The sequence below is a fragment of the Physella acuta genome, unplaced genomic scaffold (genome assembly GCF_028476545.2).
Source record: "Physella acuta isolate Inbredline_101_S28 unplaced genomic scaffold, ASM2847654v3 ptg000355l, whole genome shotgun sequence".
NCBI lineage: Eukaryota > Metazoa > Mollusca > Gastropoda > Physidae > Physella > Physella acuta.
This window is the reverse complement of record NW_026731874.1, coordinates 416,249-436,887: the sequence shown is the minus strand read 5'-3', so window position 1 is coordinate 436,887 and position 20,639 is coordinate 416,249. Positions and strand designations below refer to the sequence as shown.

The following is a 20,639-nucleotide window of genomic DNA, read 5'->3' as shown; positions in this document are numbered from 1 at the left end:
AACAAGTTGCAGACTTGAACTTGCACCGATGAGATGCATGGGGACCTTTGCATCGATGACATTTTTGATAATTATTACTAGATTTAGATCTAGGATTTGAACGAGCAGGCTGTTTAGCATAAGTTGGAATGCTCTGATGGGTTTGATGTTTATTGACTAACCTGCTGTTTACTGCATGGATCTCTGAAGGTGCTAAAGATCTCGCCGCATCTGATGACTGCTGGAATGACATTGCAAGTTGTATTGCTTTTTCCAATTTTAGATCTGACTCGAGCAGCAACTTTCTTTGAATATCAGGGCTGTTTACACCTGTCACAAACTTTTCACATAGTCTGTCAGACAGCGTGTCTCCGAATTCACAAAATTCACTTAAATGACGTAAAGCAGCAACATATTCTGGTATTGACTCGTTTGGTTGACGAGTCCTACTGTCAAATCTAGCTCTACATAGAAACTTTGATGGGGTAGGCGCATGGTGGTCTGTTAGCAATTTGCTCAGCTCGTTAAAGCTCTTGGTATCTGGACTAGCTGGTGCGCATAAGTCCTTTAGTAGCCTGAATTGTTGAGGCCCTATGACTGTTAACAAAACAGCTCTCTTTTTGGCTTCTATCGTCACGTCGTTAGCTTCTAGGTAAAAGCTTAACCTCTCTAGGTAATCTTGAATGATTTCATCATTCGCATCAAATTGTTTTATTTGGCCATACAGCGCCATAATTCTAGAAATAATTAGCTAATAAGCTCTAGCAAACCTCTTTTTTGCGTAAGTAGGTGCTCTTTCTAGTAGATGTTTATCCTTCGTCGCCAATTGACGTGGATTGTAATGACTGACGAGAAGCCGCGTTGGTTGTTAACAGTCTTTATTATGTACAGACGCCATCATGGTAAGAGAGAGAGTAAGACGGAAGTGGCGAGAGACTTATATACATAACAACATGTAAGGGACATCACTCAAGATAACAATATAAATATAATACTAATACAGAAGAGTGAGTTCCCTTGACCTCACAATTATTTCAATCTATTACAAGTATGTTTAGAACAGTCATCTAAAAACTGACGCTATGTTCACTCTGAGTTGGTTATCCCACCTTACCACCACAATTGTGAAGAGCGACATTAATGTCACACCTAGGTATACGCTGGGTAGGATAATTCACCTAAAGTGGCTGGATAGTGGTGAATGAAGTTGAACCCCCCTCCAACCCACCACGAACTGATCTGTTAAGTACTTTTGGGAAAACGCGTAATGAGGTACCAAAGTACCATGCCGCCAGAATCATAGCTTTTGAAACAGGCAAAACTCTGTAAATAAAATTTTGCAATTACCAGTAAAGAGGTGTGTGATCAATGCATTTCATTATGTTAAAAATGATTTTTAGAGAACACAAAAAATAGTAGCAGTGATCGGAACTGCAAGACCAATAATTTAGTTATATGTAAGCTATTATTCAGAATGTTCCCCATGTTAGATTTAGTTTTTCTATTAGATAGAAAAGTTTGATTTTATACCAACTCTGATTTCAAAAACTTTCATTATGCTGTAATATTTTAGCTTTTATCATAACAATATATTTAATTCTGATTGTAGACAACATATTTTTGTAAAAACAAATAGTGTAAAGCTACTATATTACATGGTCTGTTTTGACATGTACAATTAAATTTGAGAAATATACATAGTCATATTTAGAGAGTGATTATTTCCAATATTTTGCTTGTCTTAATTAATATACTAGGAATCATTATGTTGAATTGTTTTTTTCAAGGATTACAAAACAGATTGTGTTGCGTTGTTTTTGGTTGTATTGTGTGTATATATATATATATTTTTGGTTTTTTGTTTAGAGTGATAAATTGTTTTGTTTTGTCGGCCTACATTGTGTGTTTTTCTTATTTCTTCAGAGTACTAATTTCAATTTATTTTACATCATAGCAAAGCAATGACATACTGCTGGATATATATATATATATATATATATATATATATATATATATATATATATATATATATATATATATATATATATATATATATATATATATATATATATAATGCTGGAAAAAATTGCCCCCCCCATGAGACGATCCTGGCTACGCCACTGGGCTATCTAAATAACATGGTTCCAAACTTTTCAGACACGAACTGTGACATTGAGGTTCATGTGATTAAAGTGAAAGTTTCTGAAATTACCAAAAGGATTTTTGGCTGTGATTGGGTTTTCCAGCTCCAGGGGCTCGCTGTCTCCATTAGGACCTTCAGCAATAACCCTGAACTTGTAGTCGTGGCCTTCTTGCAGCTTGGGGACCACGCACTTGTTGCCTTGCACTGTCGCCACTTTCTCCCACTTGCCTTTCTCCAGGTCAAACTTCTCCACGCGGTAACCCCTGCAACACAAAACTTGGCCACTCAAATCTAACATTGATTGTAAACTCGCGTTTCATTCAATCACTTTGGAGGTGTTTGTACAATTGTAATCAGTGGTGAAATGCTGAGAGAGGAAATGTTTCTTCTTACTTGATATCACTTCCCCCATCGTCTGCCGGCGGCTTCCATGTGAGGGTGGCGCTGTCTTTGGTCACTTCCTTGACTTCAAGTGGTCCACCCGGTCTAGCGGGGGGCCCTGAAGGGAAATAATCGATAGGTCAGTCAAACACCGAGTAAGTGATACCAAGTAACCAAAAGATGAAAGACTTACCGAGTAAAAGATTGAGAGACTTACCGAGTAAACAAAATATGAAAGACCTACCAAGTGAGTAAAGTATCAAGAGAGACCTAGCGAGTAAAAGATTGAGAGACCTACCAAGATTGAGAGACCTACCGAGATTGAGAGACCTACCGAGATTGAGAGACCTACCGAGATTGAGAGACCTACCAAGATTGAGATACCTACCGAGAACGACGACGCTGATTGTGGCCGAGTCTGAGCCATGTTTGTTGGAGACGGTGAGGGTGTACTCCCCTGTGTGTTTCCTCGCCCCATCTTTACACTCAATAGTTGTCTCTCTTGGCTTGCTAGCAAGACTGAGTACATCAGACGGTTCCAGAGGAAGTTCCTCTTGTTTCTGAAGGAACAAACACGACTGAAGTCTAGCTGTTTTATTAATCTCTCACTAACCCTAAAACTTACCCTACTGCTTACCTGAAGCAATTTATTCAATAATTGATAATAATAATAATGAAACTGACAAGGCAGCTGCTTAATTAACATAATTAATTGTTCTCAAGTTAATTAAGAATCTTTAAAGCATTACTGTTTAATTCTCTGGAAATAAAAACTTTCCTATCTTAAAATAAAGATGAAAAAGGTTAGCATAGTAAGCACACATTAGAACTAAGACGGCTAAACACTGAAGCCTCCCACAGCAACTTCTGAAATGTTGCAAGCAAATCTAGACAACGCTAGAGTCTTCAGTGTGGAGTTACCACAAACAAAAATCTGGGCAACTTATGGAGCTGTACAGTAGGACAAAACTGTCAGCCAAAACTCAGGACAAACAAGAATGCTTCTTCAAGTTGAAAAACAAAATACAATTGAAGTCAAGCAGTCTAAGTTGTTTTGGCCTAGACAGACCTACAGTTCCATAGTGTCTTTAACAAGTTTTACCCAGTGAAGTAACAGTTAGAGACAAGCAAACACCAGTAGTAAGATTGGTTTACACACAAGAGGACACATTTTAAAGTTAATTCTTGTCAAACAAAAACATTTTTAAAGTTAATTCTTGTCAAACAAAAACATTTTTAAAGTGAAGTTCATGAACAGGGTACAAATAATTTCATGTGAAATGTAGGAAAGTGTTTGTGCTGGCTGAATGCATTATCTGATGTGAAACTGATGAAAATCTTTTTACCGGGTTTCTTTAAAAACTGTTAATTGAGCAGCATAATATTATTTGTACAGAGCTAAAGAACGTTAGTTTAGTATGACACATGTTAACTGATGACGTCACGTGGGTTAAGTCTACATACAAGCCTCAGGTATTAAATTTTACAATTCCTTTTTTATATATACATGTATTTAATCTTGAAATTATTTTTCCTTACAATACGGGTAACCCTAAGACTTGACTGAACCCTTTTGTTGACTTTAGATTGGGGACATCCAACCAACTAGTTTAAGATGTGTAATAGACAAAGCAACTGTTAATTTGTATGAGTTAGAGACCAATGCACTTGGTTGAGCCAGCATTGACAAGACGCGACATTATGCTCAACAAAGCATAGTGGGTAGCACATCCAGCGGGCACAGGCTGGGTGCCACCTCTACACCATGCCAACACAAGGCATACAACAACAATATTAGACGTTTAGCCCTTGAACAGAATGTGTGTGTGTTCGATAATTTCTCCAGTGTGATTTATTCCCCCTGTATGATTAATTTCCCATGTATGATTAATTTGTCCAGTGTGATTAATTTCTCCCGTGTGATTTTTTCCCCCTGAGTGATTAATTTCCCCTGAGTGATTAATTTCCCCTGTGTGATTAATTTCTCAAGTGTGATTTATTTCCCCTGTGTGATTAATTTCCCCTGAGTGATTAATTTCCCCTGATTGATTAATTTCCCCTGAGTGATTAATTTCCCCTGAGTGATTAATTTCTCCAGTGTGATTAATTTTCCCTGTGTGATTAATTGATTATACAGTGAGGCAAATGCTTCTAGTACACTTAAACACAGAAAGACAAAGGTTCCCTCACTTGTCCAGTTTCCAGATCCTAGACACAAAAATTGGGTAAAACAGAAGAAAAAATTAAAACTGAAACAAATCAATTGTAAACATCAAGTCACATGACAAACGTGGGGATTCACTTACTACTTTGATACCGTCTACATACTTCCTATACATATATACTGTCGACATAATTCCTAAACATATATTTTGTCTACACAAATTCAAGAACATATATTTTGCCTACTTAATTCATATACAAATAAAGGTTCATTGATCAGAAGTTCATAAAAGTTGTATCATAAAAAAGGTCAAACAAAGATTTGGCTACAAAACAAAGCACACAATGTTCTAGCTACATGTTTGGAGGATCAGCTGGAAGGCCAGCTGGACGGTCAGCTGGACGGTCGGCTGGACGGTCAGTTGGACGGCCAGCTGGACGGTCAGCTAGACGGTCAGCTAGACGGTCAGCTAGACGGTCGGCTGGACGGTCAGCTAGACGGTCAGCTGGACGGTCAGCTAGACGGTCAGCTGGACGGCCAGCTAGACGGTCAGCTAGACGGTCGGCTGGACGGTCAGTTGGACGGCCAGCTGGACGGTCAGCTAGACGGTCAGCTAGACGGTCAGCTAGACGGTCGGCTGGACGGTCAGCTAGACGGTCAGCTGGACGGTCAGCTAGACGGTCAGCTGGACGGCCAGCTGGACGGCCAGCTGGACGGTCAGCTAGACAGTCAGCTGGACGGTCAGCTGGACGGCCAGCTAGACCCCTCTAAACATTAGTGTCCGCCCAGTAGGGCAGGGATTATCAGGGGCAGGGCACTCTCAAATAGACAGAATCCAACTTACCCCTTTTGGTCCCTAGGAAGATAATAGAGGAGAGATTGGAGTACAGGACACATAAATGCAAGACAAAGTTCTAATCAAAATAAGCGTCACTCAACACAACCCAACACAACTTCGTATGTCAGCATAACATACACGTATTATCAATTTTAGAGCTATAACACACAGAACACACAAGAAAAAATAAACACAAAACAGAAATAATGAACAGAAATAATACATAAATAAACCGGGACTGATCTCCCCTAAACTTTCTCGAATATTCTTATATAACTCGGAAAATATACACGATTTTTAATTACTTAAACTTTTAAAAATAGAATAGAATCTCGTAGAAAAAAGAATTGCGCACCAAGCGAACGCCAAAACAAAATGTGCATAATAGTGCGCAATATTATTAGTACTTTTTAAATTTATGCGTTTTTTGAGAAATCGGAAATAGCGTAAATTAGTACTTCCGGTGAACAGAAATTACTCAAAATTTGATAGAAGGTAGAAAATTAGATCTTTGACTTTTTTGTGAAATTTCATTTATCTATCTAAAATAGTACTCAAGTTATAGGCTTTTTAAAAATTCAAAGTAGAAAAAGTACCACTTCCGGTTTTTGGAGATCGCTCAAAAGTTGATACGGATCTACGATTTTGATAAAATACTTATATATGAAATTTCATCAACCTAGCTGTATCGGTACTCAAGTTATCGTGTTTACACACAGACACACACACAGACAGACAGACAACGCAAAATTATGTTTTTCTGTATCAGTGAGGTGTAAAACGTCGAGATTTGTAAAAATCTCGATTTTTTTTGCACTATTACAAGACTTTCTCTATACTTCGTATAATCGAGAAAGTAAAAATACTGAATAGACAAAATACAACACAAATAATTACTGGCAAAATACCACAAAAATAATAAACAAAACAAACATAGTCAACAAAAGCAATAAATAAACATGAAACAACAAAACCAACGAACAAATATATAACAAACAAACCAATAAATAGACCTACATAAGACAACAAAATCAATGTACAAACATAAAACAACAAACATAATGAACTGCAATATCATAAACAAAAATGTATACATACAAAGACAAAACAAGCAAGTACATACAAATCATCAAACATCAGAATAAACAAAAGGTGAATTAAAAAAAAATACTGTTGAAAAGAGACAGGTTGAACAGGGTGTGGGGGCTGCTGGGAAAAAGTTCATCTCATACCAAGTTTTTGACCAGCCACGAGACCTGGGGAGTCGGCTCGCCCACGAAGGTGATTGGTCCAATGGTAAACTTCTGGCCCACCTTGATGCGGATGTTTTGTGGAACCGTTTTTTGGTCAATCCTCGGTTTGACTGATAAAAAAAACATCAGAAAACAAGTTAACAAGCGGCTTGCTGATGAATTAATCACTTAGGTAACACATAATGACTTTCAACATCCAGGTCTCATCTTCTGAACTCATTAAGTCATGACTTCGAATGACTATAAGTCCAAAAGCAAGAACAGAGAAAAGATTTAAAGTAAATCAGAATAATAAATAATATAAGCTTTATCATAAAAACATGTTTCAGATACTAAACTATCTAAAAAGAGAAATATTTTTAAAACCTTTTCTGGACTTGCAAAGAACTGGCTCTGAACATTGGCTCGGCTCCGAGGGACCTGCCTTGTTTTTGGCAATGACGCGAAACTCGTACTCCTTGCCCTCTTTCAATCCCTTGACGGTTCCCTTGTTCTCGGGGCCAGTCTCAGTTCCCTGGGGGAACAACTCTTAAGTCAAATTGTGGTGGGAGGTTTGTGTGGTGTGAGGTTTGTGTGGTGGGAGGTTTGTGTGTGATGGGAGGTTTGTGTGATGGGAGGTTTGTGTGGTGTGAGGTTTGTGTGGTGTGAGGTTTGTGTGTGGTGGAAGGTTTGTGTGTGGTAGGAGGTTTGTGTGGTGGGAGGTTTATGTGTGGTGTGATGTTTGTGTGTGGTGTGAGGTTTGTGGGTGGTGTGAGGTTTGTGTGTGGTGGGAGGTTTGTGAGGTTTGTGTGGTGGGAGGTTTGTGTGGTGTGAGGTTTGTGGTGGTGGGAGGTTTGTGTGGTGGGAGGTTTGTGTGGTGTGAGGTTTGTGTGTGGTGGGAGGTTTGTGTGGTGGGAGGTTTGTGTGGTGTGAGGTTTGTGTGTGGTGGGAGGTTTGTGTGGTGTGAGATTTGTGTGGTGTGAGGTTTGTGTGTGGTGGGAGGTTTGTGTGGTGGGAGGTTTGTGTGGTGTGAGGTTTGTGTGTGATGGAAGGTTTGTGTGTGGTAGTAGATTTGTGTGTAGGGCAGGTTTGTGTGGTGGGAGGTTTGTGTGGTGTGAGGTTTGTGTGCAGTGGGAGGTTTGTGTGTGGTGGGAGCTTTGTGTGGTGTGAGTTTTGTGTGGTGTGAGGTTTGTGTGTGATGGGAGGTTTGTGTGGTGGGGGGGGGTTGTGTGTTGTGAGGTTTGTGTGTGGTGGGAGGTTTGTATGGTGTGAGGTTTGTGTGTGGTGGGAGGTTTGTGTGGTGTGAGGTTTGTGTGGTGTGAGGTTTGAATGGTGTGAGGTTTGTGTGTGGTGTGAGGTTTGTGTGGTGGGAGGTTTGTGTGGTGTGAGGTTTGTGTGATGGGAGGTTTGTGAGGTTTGGGTGGGAGGTTTTTGCGGTTTGAGGTTTGTGTGTGGTGGGAGGTTTGTGTGGTGTGAGGTTTGTGTGTGGTCGGAGGTTTATGTGTGGTGGGAGGTTTGTGTGGTGGGAGGTTTGTGTGTGGTGGGAGGTTTGTGTGGTGGGAGGTTTGTGTGTGGTGGGAGGCTTGTGTGATGGGAGGTTTGTGTGTGATGGGAGGTTTGTGTGGTGTGAGGTTTGTGTGTGGTGTGAGGTTTGTGTGTGGTGGGAGGTTTGGGTGTGGTGGGAGGTTTGTGTGGTGGGAGGTTTGTGTGGTGTGAGGATTGTGTGTGGTGGGAGGTTTGTGTGGTGGGAGGTTTGTGTGGTGTGAGGTTTGTGTGTGATGGAAGGTTTGTGTGTGGTAGTAGGTTTGTGTGTAGGGCAGGTTTGTGAGGTTTGTGTGGTGGGAGGTTTGTGTGGTGTGAGGTTTGTGTGCAGTGGGAGGTTTGTGTGTGGTGGGAGCTTTGTGTGGTGTGAGTTTTGTGTGGTGTGAGGTTTGTGTGTGATGGGAGGTTTGTGTGGTGGGGGGGTTTGTGTGTTGTGAGGTTTGTGTGTGGTGGGAGGTTTGTATGGTTTGAGGTTTGTGTGTTGTGGGAGGTTTGTGTGGTGTGAGGTTTGTGTGCTGTGAGGTTTGTATGGTGTGAGGTTTGTGTGTGGTGTGAGGTTTGTGTGGTGGGAGGTTTGTGTGGTGTGAGGTTTGTGTGATGGGAGGTTTGTGAGGTTTGGGTGGGAGGTTTTTGTGGTTTGAGGTTTGTGTGTGGTGGGAGGTTTGTGTGTGGTGGGAGGTTTGTGTGGTGTGAGGTTTGTGTGTGGTCGGAGGTTTAAGTGTGGTGGGAGGTTTGTGTGGTGGGAGGTTTGTGTGTGGTGGGAGGTTTGTTGAGTGGGAGGTTTGTGTGTGGTGGGAGGCTTGTGTGATGGGAGGTTTGTGTGTGATGGGAGGTTTGTGTGGTGTGAGGTTTGTGTGTGGTGTGAGGTTTGTGTGTGGTGGGAGGTTTGGGTGTGGTGGGAGGTTTGTGTGATGGGAGGTTTGTGTGGTGTGGGAGGTTTGGGTGGTGTGAGGTTAGTGTGATGGGAGGTTTGTGTGTGATGGGAGGTTTTTGTGGTGTGAGGTTTGTGTGTGGTTGGAGGTTTGTGTGTGGTGGGAGGTTTGTGTGGTGTGAGGTTTGTGTGTGGTGGGAGGTTTGTGTGTGGTGGGAGGTTTGTGTGGTGGGAGGTTTGTGTGTGGTGGGAGGCTTGTGTGATGGGAGGTTTGTGTGTGGTGGGAGGTTTGGGTGTGGTGGGAGGTTTGTGTGGTGGGAGGTTTGTGTGGTGGGGGGGGTTTGTGTGGTGTGAGGTTTGTGTGTGGTGGGAGGTTTGTGTGTGCTCTGAGGTTTGTGTGGTGGGAGGTTTGTGTGGTGTGAGGTTTGTGAGGTTTCTGTGGTGGGAGGTTTGTGTGATGGGAGGTTTGTGTGTGATGGGAGGTTTGTCTGATGGGAGGTTTGTGAGGTTTGGATGGGAGGTTTTTGTGGTGTGAGGTTTGTGTGTGGTGGGAGGTTTGTGTGGTGTTAGGTTTGTCTGATGGGAGGTTTGTGAGGTTTGGATGGGAGGTTTTTGTGGTATGAGGTTTGTGTGTGGTGTGAGGTTTGTGTGTGGTGGGAGGTTTGTGTGTGGTGGGAGGTTTGTGTGGTGGGAGGTTTGTGTGTGGTGAGAGGCTTGTGTGATGGGAGGTTTGTGTGTGATTGGAGGTTTGTGTGGTGTGAGGTTTGTGTGTGGTGTGAGGTTTGTGTGTGGTGGGAGGTTTGGGTGTGGTGGGAGGTTTGTGTGGTGGGAGGTTTGTGTGGTGTGAGGTTTGTGTGTGGTGTGAGGTTTGTGTGTGGTGTGTGGTTTGTGTGGTGGGAGGTTTGTATGGTGTGAGGTTTGTGTGTGGTGGGAGGTTTGTGTGGTGTGAGGTTTGTGTGGTGTGAGGTTTGAATGGTGTGAGGTTTGTGTGTGGTGTGAGGTTTGTGTGGTGGGAGGTTTGTGTGGTGTGAGGTTTGTGTGATTGGAGGTTTGTGAGGTTTGGGTGGGAGGTTTTTGCGGTTTGAGGTTTGTGTGTGGTGGGAGGTTTGTGTGTGGTGGGAGGTTTGTGTGGTGTGAGGTTTGTGTGTGGTCGGAGGTTTATGTGTGGTGGGAGGTTTGTGTGGTGGGAGGTTTGTGTGTGGTGGGAGGTTTGTGTGGTGGGAGGTTTGTGTGTGGTGGGAGGCTTGTGTGATGGGAGGTTTGTGTGTGATGGGAGGTTTGTGTGGTGTGAGGTTTGTGTGTGGTGTGAGGTTTGTGTGTGGTGGGAGGTTTGGGTGTGGTGGGAGGTTTGTGTGGTGGGAGGTTTGTGTGGTGTGAGGATTGTGTGTGGTGGGAGGTTTGTGTGGTGGGAGGTTTGTGTGGTGTGAGGTTTGTGTGTGATGGAAGGTTTGTGTGTGGTAGTAGGTTTGTGTGTAGGGCAGGTTTGTGAGGTTTGTGTGGTGGGAGGTTTGTGTGGTGTAAGGTTTGTGTGCAGTGGGAGGTTTGTGTGTGGTGGGAGCTTTGTGTGGTGTGAGTTTTGTGTGGTGTGAGGTTTGTGTGTGATGGGAGGTTTGTGTGGTGGGGGGGTTTGTGTGTTGTGAGGTTTGTGTGTGGTGTGAGGTTTGTGTGGTGGGAGGTTTGTGTGGTGTGAGGTTTGTGTGATGGGAGGTTTGTGAGGTTTGGGTGGGAGGTTTTTGTGGTTTGAGGTTTGTGTGTGGTGGGAGGTTTGTGTGTGGTGGGAGGATTGTGTGGTGTGAGGTTTGTGTGTGGTCGGAGGTTTATGTGTGGTGGGAGGTTTGTGTGGTGGGAGGTTTGTGTGTGGTGGGAGGTTTGTGTGGTGGGAGGTTTGTGTGTGGTGGGAGGCTTGTGTGATGGGAGGTTTGTGTGTGATGGGAGGTTTGTGTGGTGTGAGGTTTGTGTGTGGTGTGAGGTTTGTGTGTGGTGGGAGGTTTGGGTGTGGTGGGAGGTTTGTGTGATGGGAGGTTTGTGTGGTGTGGGAGGTTTGGGTGGTGTGAGGTTAGTGTGATGGGAGGTTTGTGTGTGATGGGAGGTTTTTGTGGTGTGAGGTTTGTGTGTGGTTGGAGGTTTGTGTGTGGTGGGAGGTTTGTGTGGTGTGAGGTTTGTGTGTGGTGGGAGGTTTGTGTGTGGTGGGAGGTTTGTGTGGTGGGAGGTTTATATGTGGTGGGAGGCTTGTGTGATGGGAGGTTTGTGTGTGGTGGGAGGTTTGGGTGTGGTGGGAGGTTTGTGTGGTGGGAGGTTTGTGTGGTGGGGGGGTTTGTGTGGTGTGAGGTTTGTGTGTGGTGGGAGGTTTGTGTGTGCTCTGAGGTTTGTGTGGTGGGAGGTTTGTGTGGTGTGAGGTTTGTGAGGTTTCTGTGGTGGGAGGTTTGTGTGATGGGAGGTTTGTGTGTGATGGGAGGTTTGTCTGATGGGAGGTTTGTGAGGTTTGGATGGGAGGTTTTTGTGGTGTGAGGTTTGTGTGTGGTGGGAGGTTTGTGTGGTGTGAGGTTTGTCTGATGGGAGGTTTGTGAGGTTTGGATGGGAGGTTTTTGTGGTGTGAGGTTTGTGTGTGGTGTGAGGTTTGTGTGTGGTAAGAGGTTTGTGTGTGGTGGGAGGTTTGTGTGGTGGGAGGTTTGTGTGTGGTGAGAGGCTTGTGTGATGGGAGGTTTGTGTGTGATTGGAGGTTTGTGTGGTGTGAGGTTTGTGTGTGGTGTGAGGTTTGTGTGTGGTGGGAGGTTTGGGTGTGGTGGGAGGTTTGTGTGGTGGGAGGTTTGTGTGGTGTGAGGTTTGTGTGTGGTGGGAGGTTTGTGTGTGGTGTGTGGTTTGTGTGGTGGGAGGTTTGTGTGGTGTGAGGTTTGTGAGGTTTGTGTGGTGTTATGTGTGTGTCTGGTGGGAGGTTTATGTGTGATGGGAGGTTTGTGTGGTGGGAGGTTTGTGTGTGGTGGGAGGTTTGTGTGGTGTGAGGTTTGTGTGATGGGAGGTTTGTGAGGTTTGGGTGGGAGGTTTTTGTGGTGTGAGGTTTGTGTGTGGTGGGAGGTTTGTGTGTGGTGGGAGGTTTGTGTGGTGTGAGGTTTGTGTGTGGTGGGAGGCTTGTGTGATGGGAGGTTTGTGTGTGATGGGAGGTTTGTGTGGTGGGAGGTTTGTGTGTGATGGGAGGTTTGTGTGGTGGGAGGTTTGTGTGTGGTGGGAGGTTTGTGTGATGGGAGGTTTGTGTGTGATGGGAGGTTTGTGTGGTGTGAGGTTTGTGTGTGGTGGGAGGTTTGTGTGTGGTGGGAGGTTTGTGTGGTGTGAGGTTTGTGTGTGGTGGGAGGTTTGTGTGTGGTGGGAGGTTTGTGTGGTGGGAGGTTTGTGTGTGGTGGGAGGTTTGTGTGGTGGGAGGTTTGTGTGTGGTGGGAGGTTTGGGTGTGGTGGGAGGTTTGTGTGGTGTGAGGTTTGTGTGTGATGGGAGGTTTGTGTGGTGTGAGGTTTGTGTGGTGTGAGGTTTGAATGGTGTGAGGTTTGTGTGTGGTGTGAGGTTTGTGTGGTGGGAGGTTTGTGTGGTGTGAGGTTTGTGTGATGGGAGGTTTGTGAGGTTTGGGTGGGAGGTTTTTGCGGTTTGAGGTTTGTGTGTGGTGGGAGGTTTGTGTGTGGTGGGAGGTTTGTGTGGTGGGAGGTTTGTGTGTGGTGAGAGGCTTGTGTGATGGGAGGTTTGTGTGTGATTGGAGGTTTGTGTGGTGTGAGGTTTGTGTGTGGTGTGAGGTTTGTGTGTGGTGGGAGGTTTGGGTGTGGTGGGAGGTTTGTGTGGTGGGAGGTTTGTGTGGTGTGAGGTTTGTGTGTGGTGGGAGGTTTGTGTGTGGTGTGTGGTTTGTGTGGTGGGAGGTTTGTGTGGTGTGAGGTTTGTGAGGTTTGTGTGGTGTTATGTGTGTGTCTGGTGGGAGGTTTATGTGTGATGGGAGGTTTGTGTGGTGGGAGGTTTGTGTGTGGTGGGAGGTTTGTGTGGTGTGAGGTTTGTGTGATGGGAGGTTTGTGAGGTTTGGGTGGGAGGTTTTTGTGGTGTGAGGTTTGTGTGTGGTGGGAGGCTTGTGTGATGGGAGGTTTGTGTGTGATGGGAGGTTTGTGTGGTGGGAGGTTTGTGTGTGATGGGAGGTTTGTGTGGTGGGAGGTTTGTGTGTGGTGGGAGGTTTGTGTGATGGGAGGTTTGTGTGTGATGGGAGGTTTGTGTGGTGTGAGGTTTGTGTGTGGTGGGAGGTTTGTGTGTGGTGGGAGGTTTGTGTGGTGTGAGGTTTGTGTGTGGTGTGAGGTTTGTGTGTGGTGGGAGGTTTGTGTGGTGGGAGGTTTGTGTGTGGTGGGAGGTTTGTGTGGTGGGAGGTTTGTGTGTGGTGGGAGGTTTGGGTGTGGTGGGAGGTTTGTGTGGTGTGAGGTTTGTGTGTGATGGGAGGTTTGTGTGGTGTGAGGTTTGTGTGGTGTGAGGTTTGAATGGTGTGAGGTTTGTGTGTGGTGTGAGGTTTGTGTGGTGGGAGGTTTGTGTGGTGTGAGGTTTGTGTGATGGGAGGTTTGTGAGGTTTGGGTGGGAGGTTTTTGCGGTTTGAGGTTTGTGTGTGGTGGGAGGTTTGTGTGTGGTGGGAGGTTTGTGTGGTGTGAGGTTTGTGTGTGGTCGGAGGTTTATGTGTGGTGGGAGGTTTGTGTGGTGGGAGGTTTGTGTGTGGTGGGAGGTTTGTGTGGTGGGAGGTTTGTGTGTGGTGGGAGGCTTGTGTGATGGGAGGTTTGTGTGTGATGGGAGGTTTGTGTGGTGTGAGGTTTGTGTGTGGTGTGAGGTTTGTGTGTGGTGGGAGGTTTGGGTGTGGTGGGAGGTTTGTGTGGTGGGAGGTTTGTGTGGTGTGAGGATTGTGTGTGGTGGGAGGTTTGTGTGGTGGGAGGTTTGTGTGGTGTGAGGTTTGTGTGTGATGGAAGGTTTGTGTGTGGTAGTAGGTTTGTGTGAAGGGCAGGTTTGTGAGGTTTGTGTGGTGGGAGGTTTGTGTGGTGTGAGGTTTGTGTGCAGTGGGAGGTTTGTGTGTGGTGGGAGCTTTGTGTGGTGTGAGTTTTGTGTGGTGTGAGGTTTGTGTGTGATGGGAGGTTTGTGTGGTGGGGGGGTTTGTGTGTTGTGAGGTTTGTGTGTGGTGGGAGGTTTGTATGGTGTGAGGTTTGTGTGTTGTGGGAGGTTTGTGTGGTGTGAGGTTTGTGTGTGGTGTGAGGTTTGTGTGTGGTGGGAGGTTTGGGTGTGGTGGGAGGTTTGTGTGGTGGGAGGTTTGTGTGGGGTGAGGTTTGTGTGTGGTGGGAGGTTTGTGTGTGGTGTGTGGTTTGTGTGGTGGGAGGTTTGTATGGTGTGAGGTTTGTGTGTGGTGGGAGGTTTGTGTGGTGTGAGGTTCGTGTGGTGTGAGGTTTGAATGGTGTGAGGTTTGTGTGTGGTGTGAGGTTTGTGTGGTGGGAGGTTTGTGTGGTGTGGGAGGTTTGGGTGGTGTGAGGTTAGTGTGATGGGAGGTTTGTGTGTGATGGGAGGTTTTTGTGGTGTGAGGTTTGTGTGTGGTTGGAGGTTTGTGTGTGGTGGGAGGTTTGTGTGGTGTGAGGTTTGTGTGTGGTGGGAGGTTTGTGTGTGGTGGGAGGTTTGTGTGGTGGGAGGTTTGTGTGTGGTGGGAGGCTTGTGTGATGGGAGGTTTGTGTGTGGTGGGAGGTTTGGGTGTGGTGGGAGGTTTGTGTGGTGGGAGGTTTGTGTGGTGGGGGGGTTTGTGTGGTGTGAGGTTTGTGTGTGGTGGGAGGTTTGTGTGTGCTCTGAGGTTTGTGTGGTGGGAGGTTTGTGTGGTGTGAGGTTTGTGAGGTTTCTGTGGTGGGAGGTTTGTGTGATGGGAGGTTTGTGTGTGATGGGAGGTTTGTCTGATGGGAGGTTTGTGAGGTTTGGATGGGAGGTTTTTGTGGTGTGAGGTTTGTGTGTGGTGGGAGGTTTGTGTGGTGTGAGGTTTGTCTGATGGGAGGTTTGTGAGGTTTGGATGGGAGGTTTTTGTGGTGTGAGGTTTGTGTGTGGTGGGAGGTTTGTGTGTGGTGGGAGGTTTGTGTGGTGTGAGGTTTGTGTGTGGTGGGAGGCTTGTGTGATGGGAGGTTTGTGTGTGATGGGAGGTTTGTGTGGTGGGAGGTTTGTGTGTGATGGGAGGTTTGTGTGGTGGGAGGTTTGTGTGTGGTGGGAGGTTTGTGTGATGGGAGGTTTGTGTGTGATGGGAGGTTTGTGTGGTGTGAGGTTTGTGTGTGGTGGGAGGTTTGTGTGTGGTGGGAGGTTTGTGTGGTGTGAGGTTTGTGTGTGGTGGGAGGCTTGTGTGATGGGAGGTTTGTGTGTGATGGGAGGTTTGTGTGGTGGGAGGTTTGTGTGTGATGGGAGGTTTGTGTGGTGGGAGGTTTGTGTGTGGTGGGAGGTTTGTGTGATGGGAGGTTTGTGTGTGATGGGAGGTTTGTGTGGTGTGAGGTTTGTGTGTGGTGGGAGGTTTGTGTGTGGTGGGAGGTTTGTGTGGTGTGAGGTTTGTGTGTGGTGGGAGGTTTGTGTGTGGTGGGAGGTTTGTGTGGTGGGAGGTTTGTGTGTGGTGGGAGGTTTGTGTGGTGGGAGGTTTGTGTGTGGTGGGAGGTTTGGGTGTGGTGGGAGGTTTGTGTGGTGTGAGGTTTGTGTGTGATGGGAGGTTTGTGTGGTGTGAGGTTTGTGTGGTGTGAGGTTTGAATGGTGTGAGGTTTGTGTGTGGTGTGAGGTTTGTGTGGTGGGAGGTTTGTGTGGTGTGAGGTTTGTGAGGTTTGGGTGGGAGGTTTTTGCGGTTTGAGGTTTGTGTGTGGTGGGAGGTTTGTGTGTGGTGGGAGGTTTGTGTGGTGTGAGGTTTGTGTGTGGTCGGAGGTTTATGTGTGGTGGGAGGTTTGTGTGGTGGGAGGTTTGTGTGTGGTGGGAGGTTTGTGTGGTGGGAGGTTTGTGTGTGGTGGGAGGCTTGTGTGATGGGAGGTTTGTGTGTGATGGGAGGTTTGTGTGGTGTGAGGTTTGTGTGTGGTGTGAGGTTTGTGTGTGGTGGGAGGTTTGGGTGTGGTGGGAGGTTTGTGTGGTGGGAGGTTTGTGTGGTGTGAGGATTGTGTGTGGTGGGAGGTTTGTGTGGTGGGAGGTTTGTGTGGTGTGAGGTTTGTGTGTGATGGAAGGGTTGTGTGTGGTAGTAGGTTTGTGTGTAGGGCAGGTTTGTGAGGTTTGTGTGGTGGGAGGTTTGTGTGGTGTGAGGTTTGTGTGCAGTGGGAGGTTTGTGTGTGGTGGGAGCTTTGTGTGGTGTGAGTTTTGTGTGGTGTGAGGTTTGTGTGTGATGGGAGGTTTGTGTGGTGGGGGGGTTTGTGTGTTGTGAGGTTTGTGTGTGGTGGGAGGTTTGTATGGTGTGAGGTTTGTGTGTTGTGGGAGGTTTGTGTGCTGTGAGGTTTGTGTGCTGTGAGGTTTGTATGGTGTGAGGTTTGTGTGTGGTGTGAGGTTTGTGTGGTGGGAGGTTTGTGTGGTGTGAGGTTTGTGTGATGGGAGGTTTGTGAGGTTTGGGTGGGAGGTTTTTGTGGTTTGAGGTTTGTGTGTGGTGGGAGGTTTGTGTGTGGTGGGAGGTTTGTGTGGTGTGAGGTTTGTGTGTGGTCGGAGGTTTATGTGTGGTGGGAGGTTTGTGTGGTGGGAGGTTTGTGTGTGGTTGGAGGTTTGTGTGGTGGGAGGTTTGTGTGTGGTGGGAGGCTTGTGTGATGGGAGGTTTGTGTGTGATGGGAGGTTTGTGTGGTGTGAGGTTTGTGTGTGGTGTGAGGTTTGTGTGTGGTGGGAGGTTTGGGTGTGGTGGGAGGTTTGTGTGATGGGAGGTTTGTGTGGTGTGGGAGGTTTGGGTGGTGTGAGGTTAGTGTGATGGGAGGTTTGTGTGTGATGGGAGGTTTTTGTGGTGTGAGGTTTGTGTGTGGTTGGAGGTTTGTGTGTGGTGGGAGGTTTGTGTGGTGTGAGGTTTGTGTGTGGTGAGAGGTTTGTGTGTGGTGGGAGGTTTGTGTGGTGGGAGGTTTGTGTGTGGTGGGAGGCTTGTGTGATGGGAGGTTTGTGTGTGGTGGGAGGTTTGGGTGTGGTGGGAGGTTTGTGTGGTGGGAGGTTTGTGTGGTGGGGGGGTTTGTGTGGTGTGAGGTTTGTGTGTGGTGGGAGGTTTGTGTGTGCTCTGAGGTTTGTGTGGTGGGAGGTTTGTGTGGTGTGAGGTTTGTGAGGTTTCTGTGGTGGGAGGTTTGTGTGATGGGAGGTTTGTGTGTGATGGGAGGTTTGTCTGATGGGAGGTTTGTGAGGTTTGGATGGGAGGTTTTTGTGGTGTGAGGTTTGTGTGTGGTGGGAGGTTTGTGTGGTGTGAGGTTTGTCTGATGGGAGGTTTGTGAGGTTTGGATGGGAGGTTTTTGTGGTGTGAGGTTTGTGTGTGGTGTGAGGTTTGTGTGTGGTGGGAGGTTTGTGTGTGGTGGGAGGTTTGTGTGGTGGGAGGTTTAGTGTGTGGTGAGAGGCTTGTGTGATGGGAGGTTTGTGTGTGATTGGAGGTTTGTGTGGTGTGAGGTTTGTGTGTGGTGTGAGGTTTGTGTGTGGTGGGAGGTTTGGGTGTGGTGGGAGGTTTGTGTGGTGGGAGGTTTGTGTGGTGTGAGGTTTGTGTGTGGTGGGAGGTTTGTGTGTGGTGTGTGGTTTGTGTGGTGGGAGGTTTGTGTGGTGTGAGGTTTGTGAGGTTTGTGTGGTGTTATGTGTGTGTCTGGTGGGAGGTTTATGTGTGATGGGAGGTTTGTGTGGTGGGAGGTTTGTGTGTGGTGGGAGGTTTGTGTGGTGTGAGGTTTGTGTGATGGGAGGTTCGTGAGGTTTGGGTGGGAGGTTTTTGTGGTGTGAGGTTTGTGTGTGGTGGGAGGTTTGTGTGTGGTGGGAGGTTTGTGTGGTGTGAGGTTTGTGTGTGGTGGGAGGCTTGTGTGATGGGAGGTTTGTGTGTGATGGGAGGTTTGTGTGGTGGGAGGTTTGTGTGTGGTGGGAGGTTTGTGTGATGGGAGGTTTGTGTGTGATGGGAGGTTTGTGTGGTGTGAGGTTTGTGTGTGATGGGAGGTTTGTGTGTGGTGGGAGGTTTGTGTGGTGTGAGGTTTGTGTGTGGTGGGAGGTTTGTGTGTGGTGGGAGGTTTGTGTGGTGGGAGGTTTGTGTGTGGTGGGAGGTTTGTGTGGTGGGAGGTTTGTGTGTGGTGGGAGGTTTGTGTGTGATGGGAGGTTTGTGTGGTGTGAGGTTTGTGTGTGGTGGGAGGTTTGTGTGTGGTGGGAGGTTTGTGTGGTGTGAGGTTTGTGTGTGGTGGGAGGTTTGTGTGTGGTGGGAGGTTTGTGTGGTGGGAGGTTTGTGTGTGGTGGGAGGTTTGTGTGGTGGGAGGTTTGTGTGTGGTGGGAGGTTTGGGTGTGGTGGGAGGTTTGTGTGGTGTGAGGTTTGTGTGTGGTGGGAGGTTTGTGTGTGCTGTGATGTTTTTGTGGTGGGAGGTTTGTGTGGTGTGAGGTTTGTGAGGTGGGAGGCTTGTGGGATGGGAGGTTTGTGTGGTGTGAGGTTTGTCTGATGGGAGGTTTATGCGGTGTGAGGTTTGTGTGTGGTGGGAGGTTTGTGTGTGGTGGGAGGTTTGTGTGGTGTGAGGTTTGTGTGTGGTGGGAGGTTTGTGTGTGGTGGGAGGTTTGGGTGTGGTAGGAAGTTTGTGTGGTGGGAGGTTTGTGTGTGGTGGGAGGTTTGGTTGTGGTGGGAGGTTTGTGTGTGGTGGGAGGTTTGTGTGGTGTGAGGTTTGTGTGTGGTGGGAGGTTTGTGTGTGGTGGGAGGTTTGTGTGTGGTGGGAGGTTTGTGTGGTGTGAGGTTTGTGAGGTTTGTGTTATGTTATGTGTGTGTCTGGTGGGAGGTTTATGTGTGGTGTGAGGTTTGTGTGTGATTGGAGGTTTGTGAGGTTTGGGGGGGGACGTATTTGTGGTGTGAGGTTTGTGTGTGGTGTGAGGTTTGTGTGTGGTGGGAGGTTTGTATGGTGGGAGGTTTGTGTGTGGTGGGAGGTTTGTGTGTGGTGGGAGGTTTGTGTGTGGTGGGAGGTTTGTGTGTGGTGGGAGGTTTGTGTGGTGGGAGGTTTGTGTGGTGGGAGGTTTGTGTGTGGTGGGAGGTTTGTGTGTGGTAACCAGCTGTGTGTAGTGTTAGATCAGGCCCATGCACGTACCGGCAACCAGCCGTCCCCGCCCTTCTCCCGGTACTCCAGCACGTAGCCGCTGACAGGTGCTCCGTTCTCTTTCTCTGGTGGAGTCCACTGGATCTCGGCGTAGTCCTTGTCGTAGTCAATGACCTGAGGCTCCCCTGGTGGGCTGGTGGGATCTGATGGCCAGATAAGTACACACATCAGATACAAGAGTTGACCAGATACAAGAGTTGACCAGATACAAGAACTGACCAGATACAAGAACTGACCAGATACAAGAAATGACCAGATACAAGAACTGACCAGATACAAGAACTGGCCAGATACAAGAACTGACCAGATACAAGAACTGACCAGATACAAGAACTGACCAGATACAAGAACTGACCAGATACAAGAACTGACCAGATACAAGAACTGACCAGATACAAGAACTGACCAGATACAAGAACTGACCAGATACAAGAACTGACCAGATACAAGAACTGGCCAGATACAAGAACTGACCAGATACAAGAACTGACCAGATACAAGAACTGACCAGATACAAGAACTGACCAGATACAAGAACTGACCAGATACAAGAACTGACCAGATACAAGAACTGACCAGATACAAGAACTGACCAGATACAAGTCAGACACAAGAACTGACCAGATACAAGAACTGACCAGATACAAGAACTGACCAGATACAAGAACTGACCAGATACAAGAACTGACCAGCTACAAGAACTGGCCAGATACAAGAACTGACCAGATACAAGAACTGGCCAGATACAAGAACTGACCAGATACAAGAACTGACCAGATACAAGAACTGACCAGATACAAGAACTGACCAGATACAAGAACTGACCAGATACAAGAACTGACCAGATACAAGAACTGACCAGATACAAGAACCGACCAGCTACAAGAACTGGCCAGATACAAGTCAGACACAAGAACTGACCAGATACAAGAACTGACCAGATACAAGAACTGACCAGATACAAGAACTGACAAGATACAAGAACTGACCAGATACAAGAACTGACCAGATACAAGCACTGACCAGATACAAGAACTGACCAGATACAAGTCAGACACAAGAACTGACCAGATACAAGAACTGACCAGATACAAGAACTGACAAGATACAAGAACTGACCAGATACAAGAACTGACCAGATACAAGAACTGACCAGATACAAGAACTGACCAGCTACAAGAACTGGCCAGATACAAGAACTGACCAGATACAAGAACTGTCCAGATACAAGAGCTGACCAG

General features: G+C 46.8%; 1 protein-coding gene across 18 annotated transcripts in view; it reads right to left on the bottom strand.

The window, feature by feature from the left end:
- Positions 1 to 20,639, bottom strand: part of LOC131941269 (twitchin) — a 222,995-nt gene that overhangs the window by 77,512 nt on the left and 124,844 nt on the right. For 14 of the 18 annotated variants that reach the window (XM_059300409.1, XM_059300419.1, XM_059300416.1 and 11 more), the window contains 8 exons: positions 19,390 to 19,541; positions 7,125 to 7,272; positions 6,738 to 6,868; positions 5,512 to 5,523; positions 4,694 to 4,711; positions 2,892 to 3,063; positions 2,516 to 2,621; positions 2,192 to 2,385 (listed from right to left, as the gene is read on the bottom strand). In XM_059300409.1, the coding sequence (XP_059156392.1) occupies positions 2,192 to 2,385; positions 2,516 to 2,621; positions 2,892 to 3,063; positions 4,694 to 4,711; positions 5,512 to 5,523; positions 6,738 to 6,868; positions 7,125 to 7,272; positions 19,390 to 19,541 (933 nt within the window). The remainder of the gene's footprint in view (positions 1 to 2,191; positions 2,386 to 2,515; positions 2,622 to 2,891; positions 3,064 to 4,693; positions 4,712 to 5,511; positions 5,524 to 6,737; positions 6,869 to 7,124; positions 7,273 to 19,389; positions 19,542 to 20,639) is intronic. The other 4 variants (XM_059300418.1, XM_059300420.1, XM_059300415.1 and 1 more) reach the window with 3 other exon arrangements.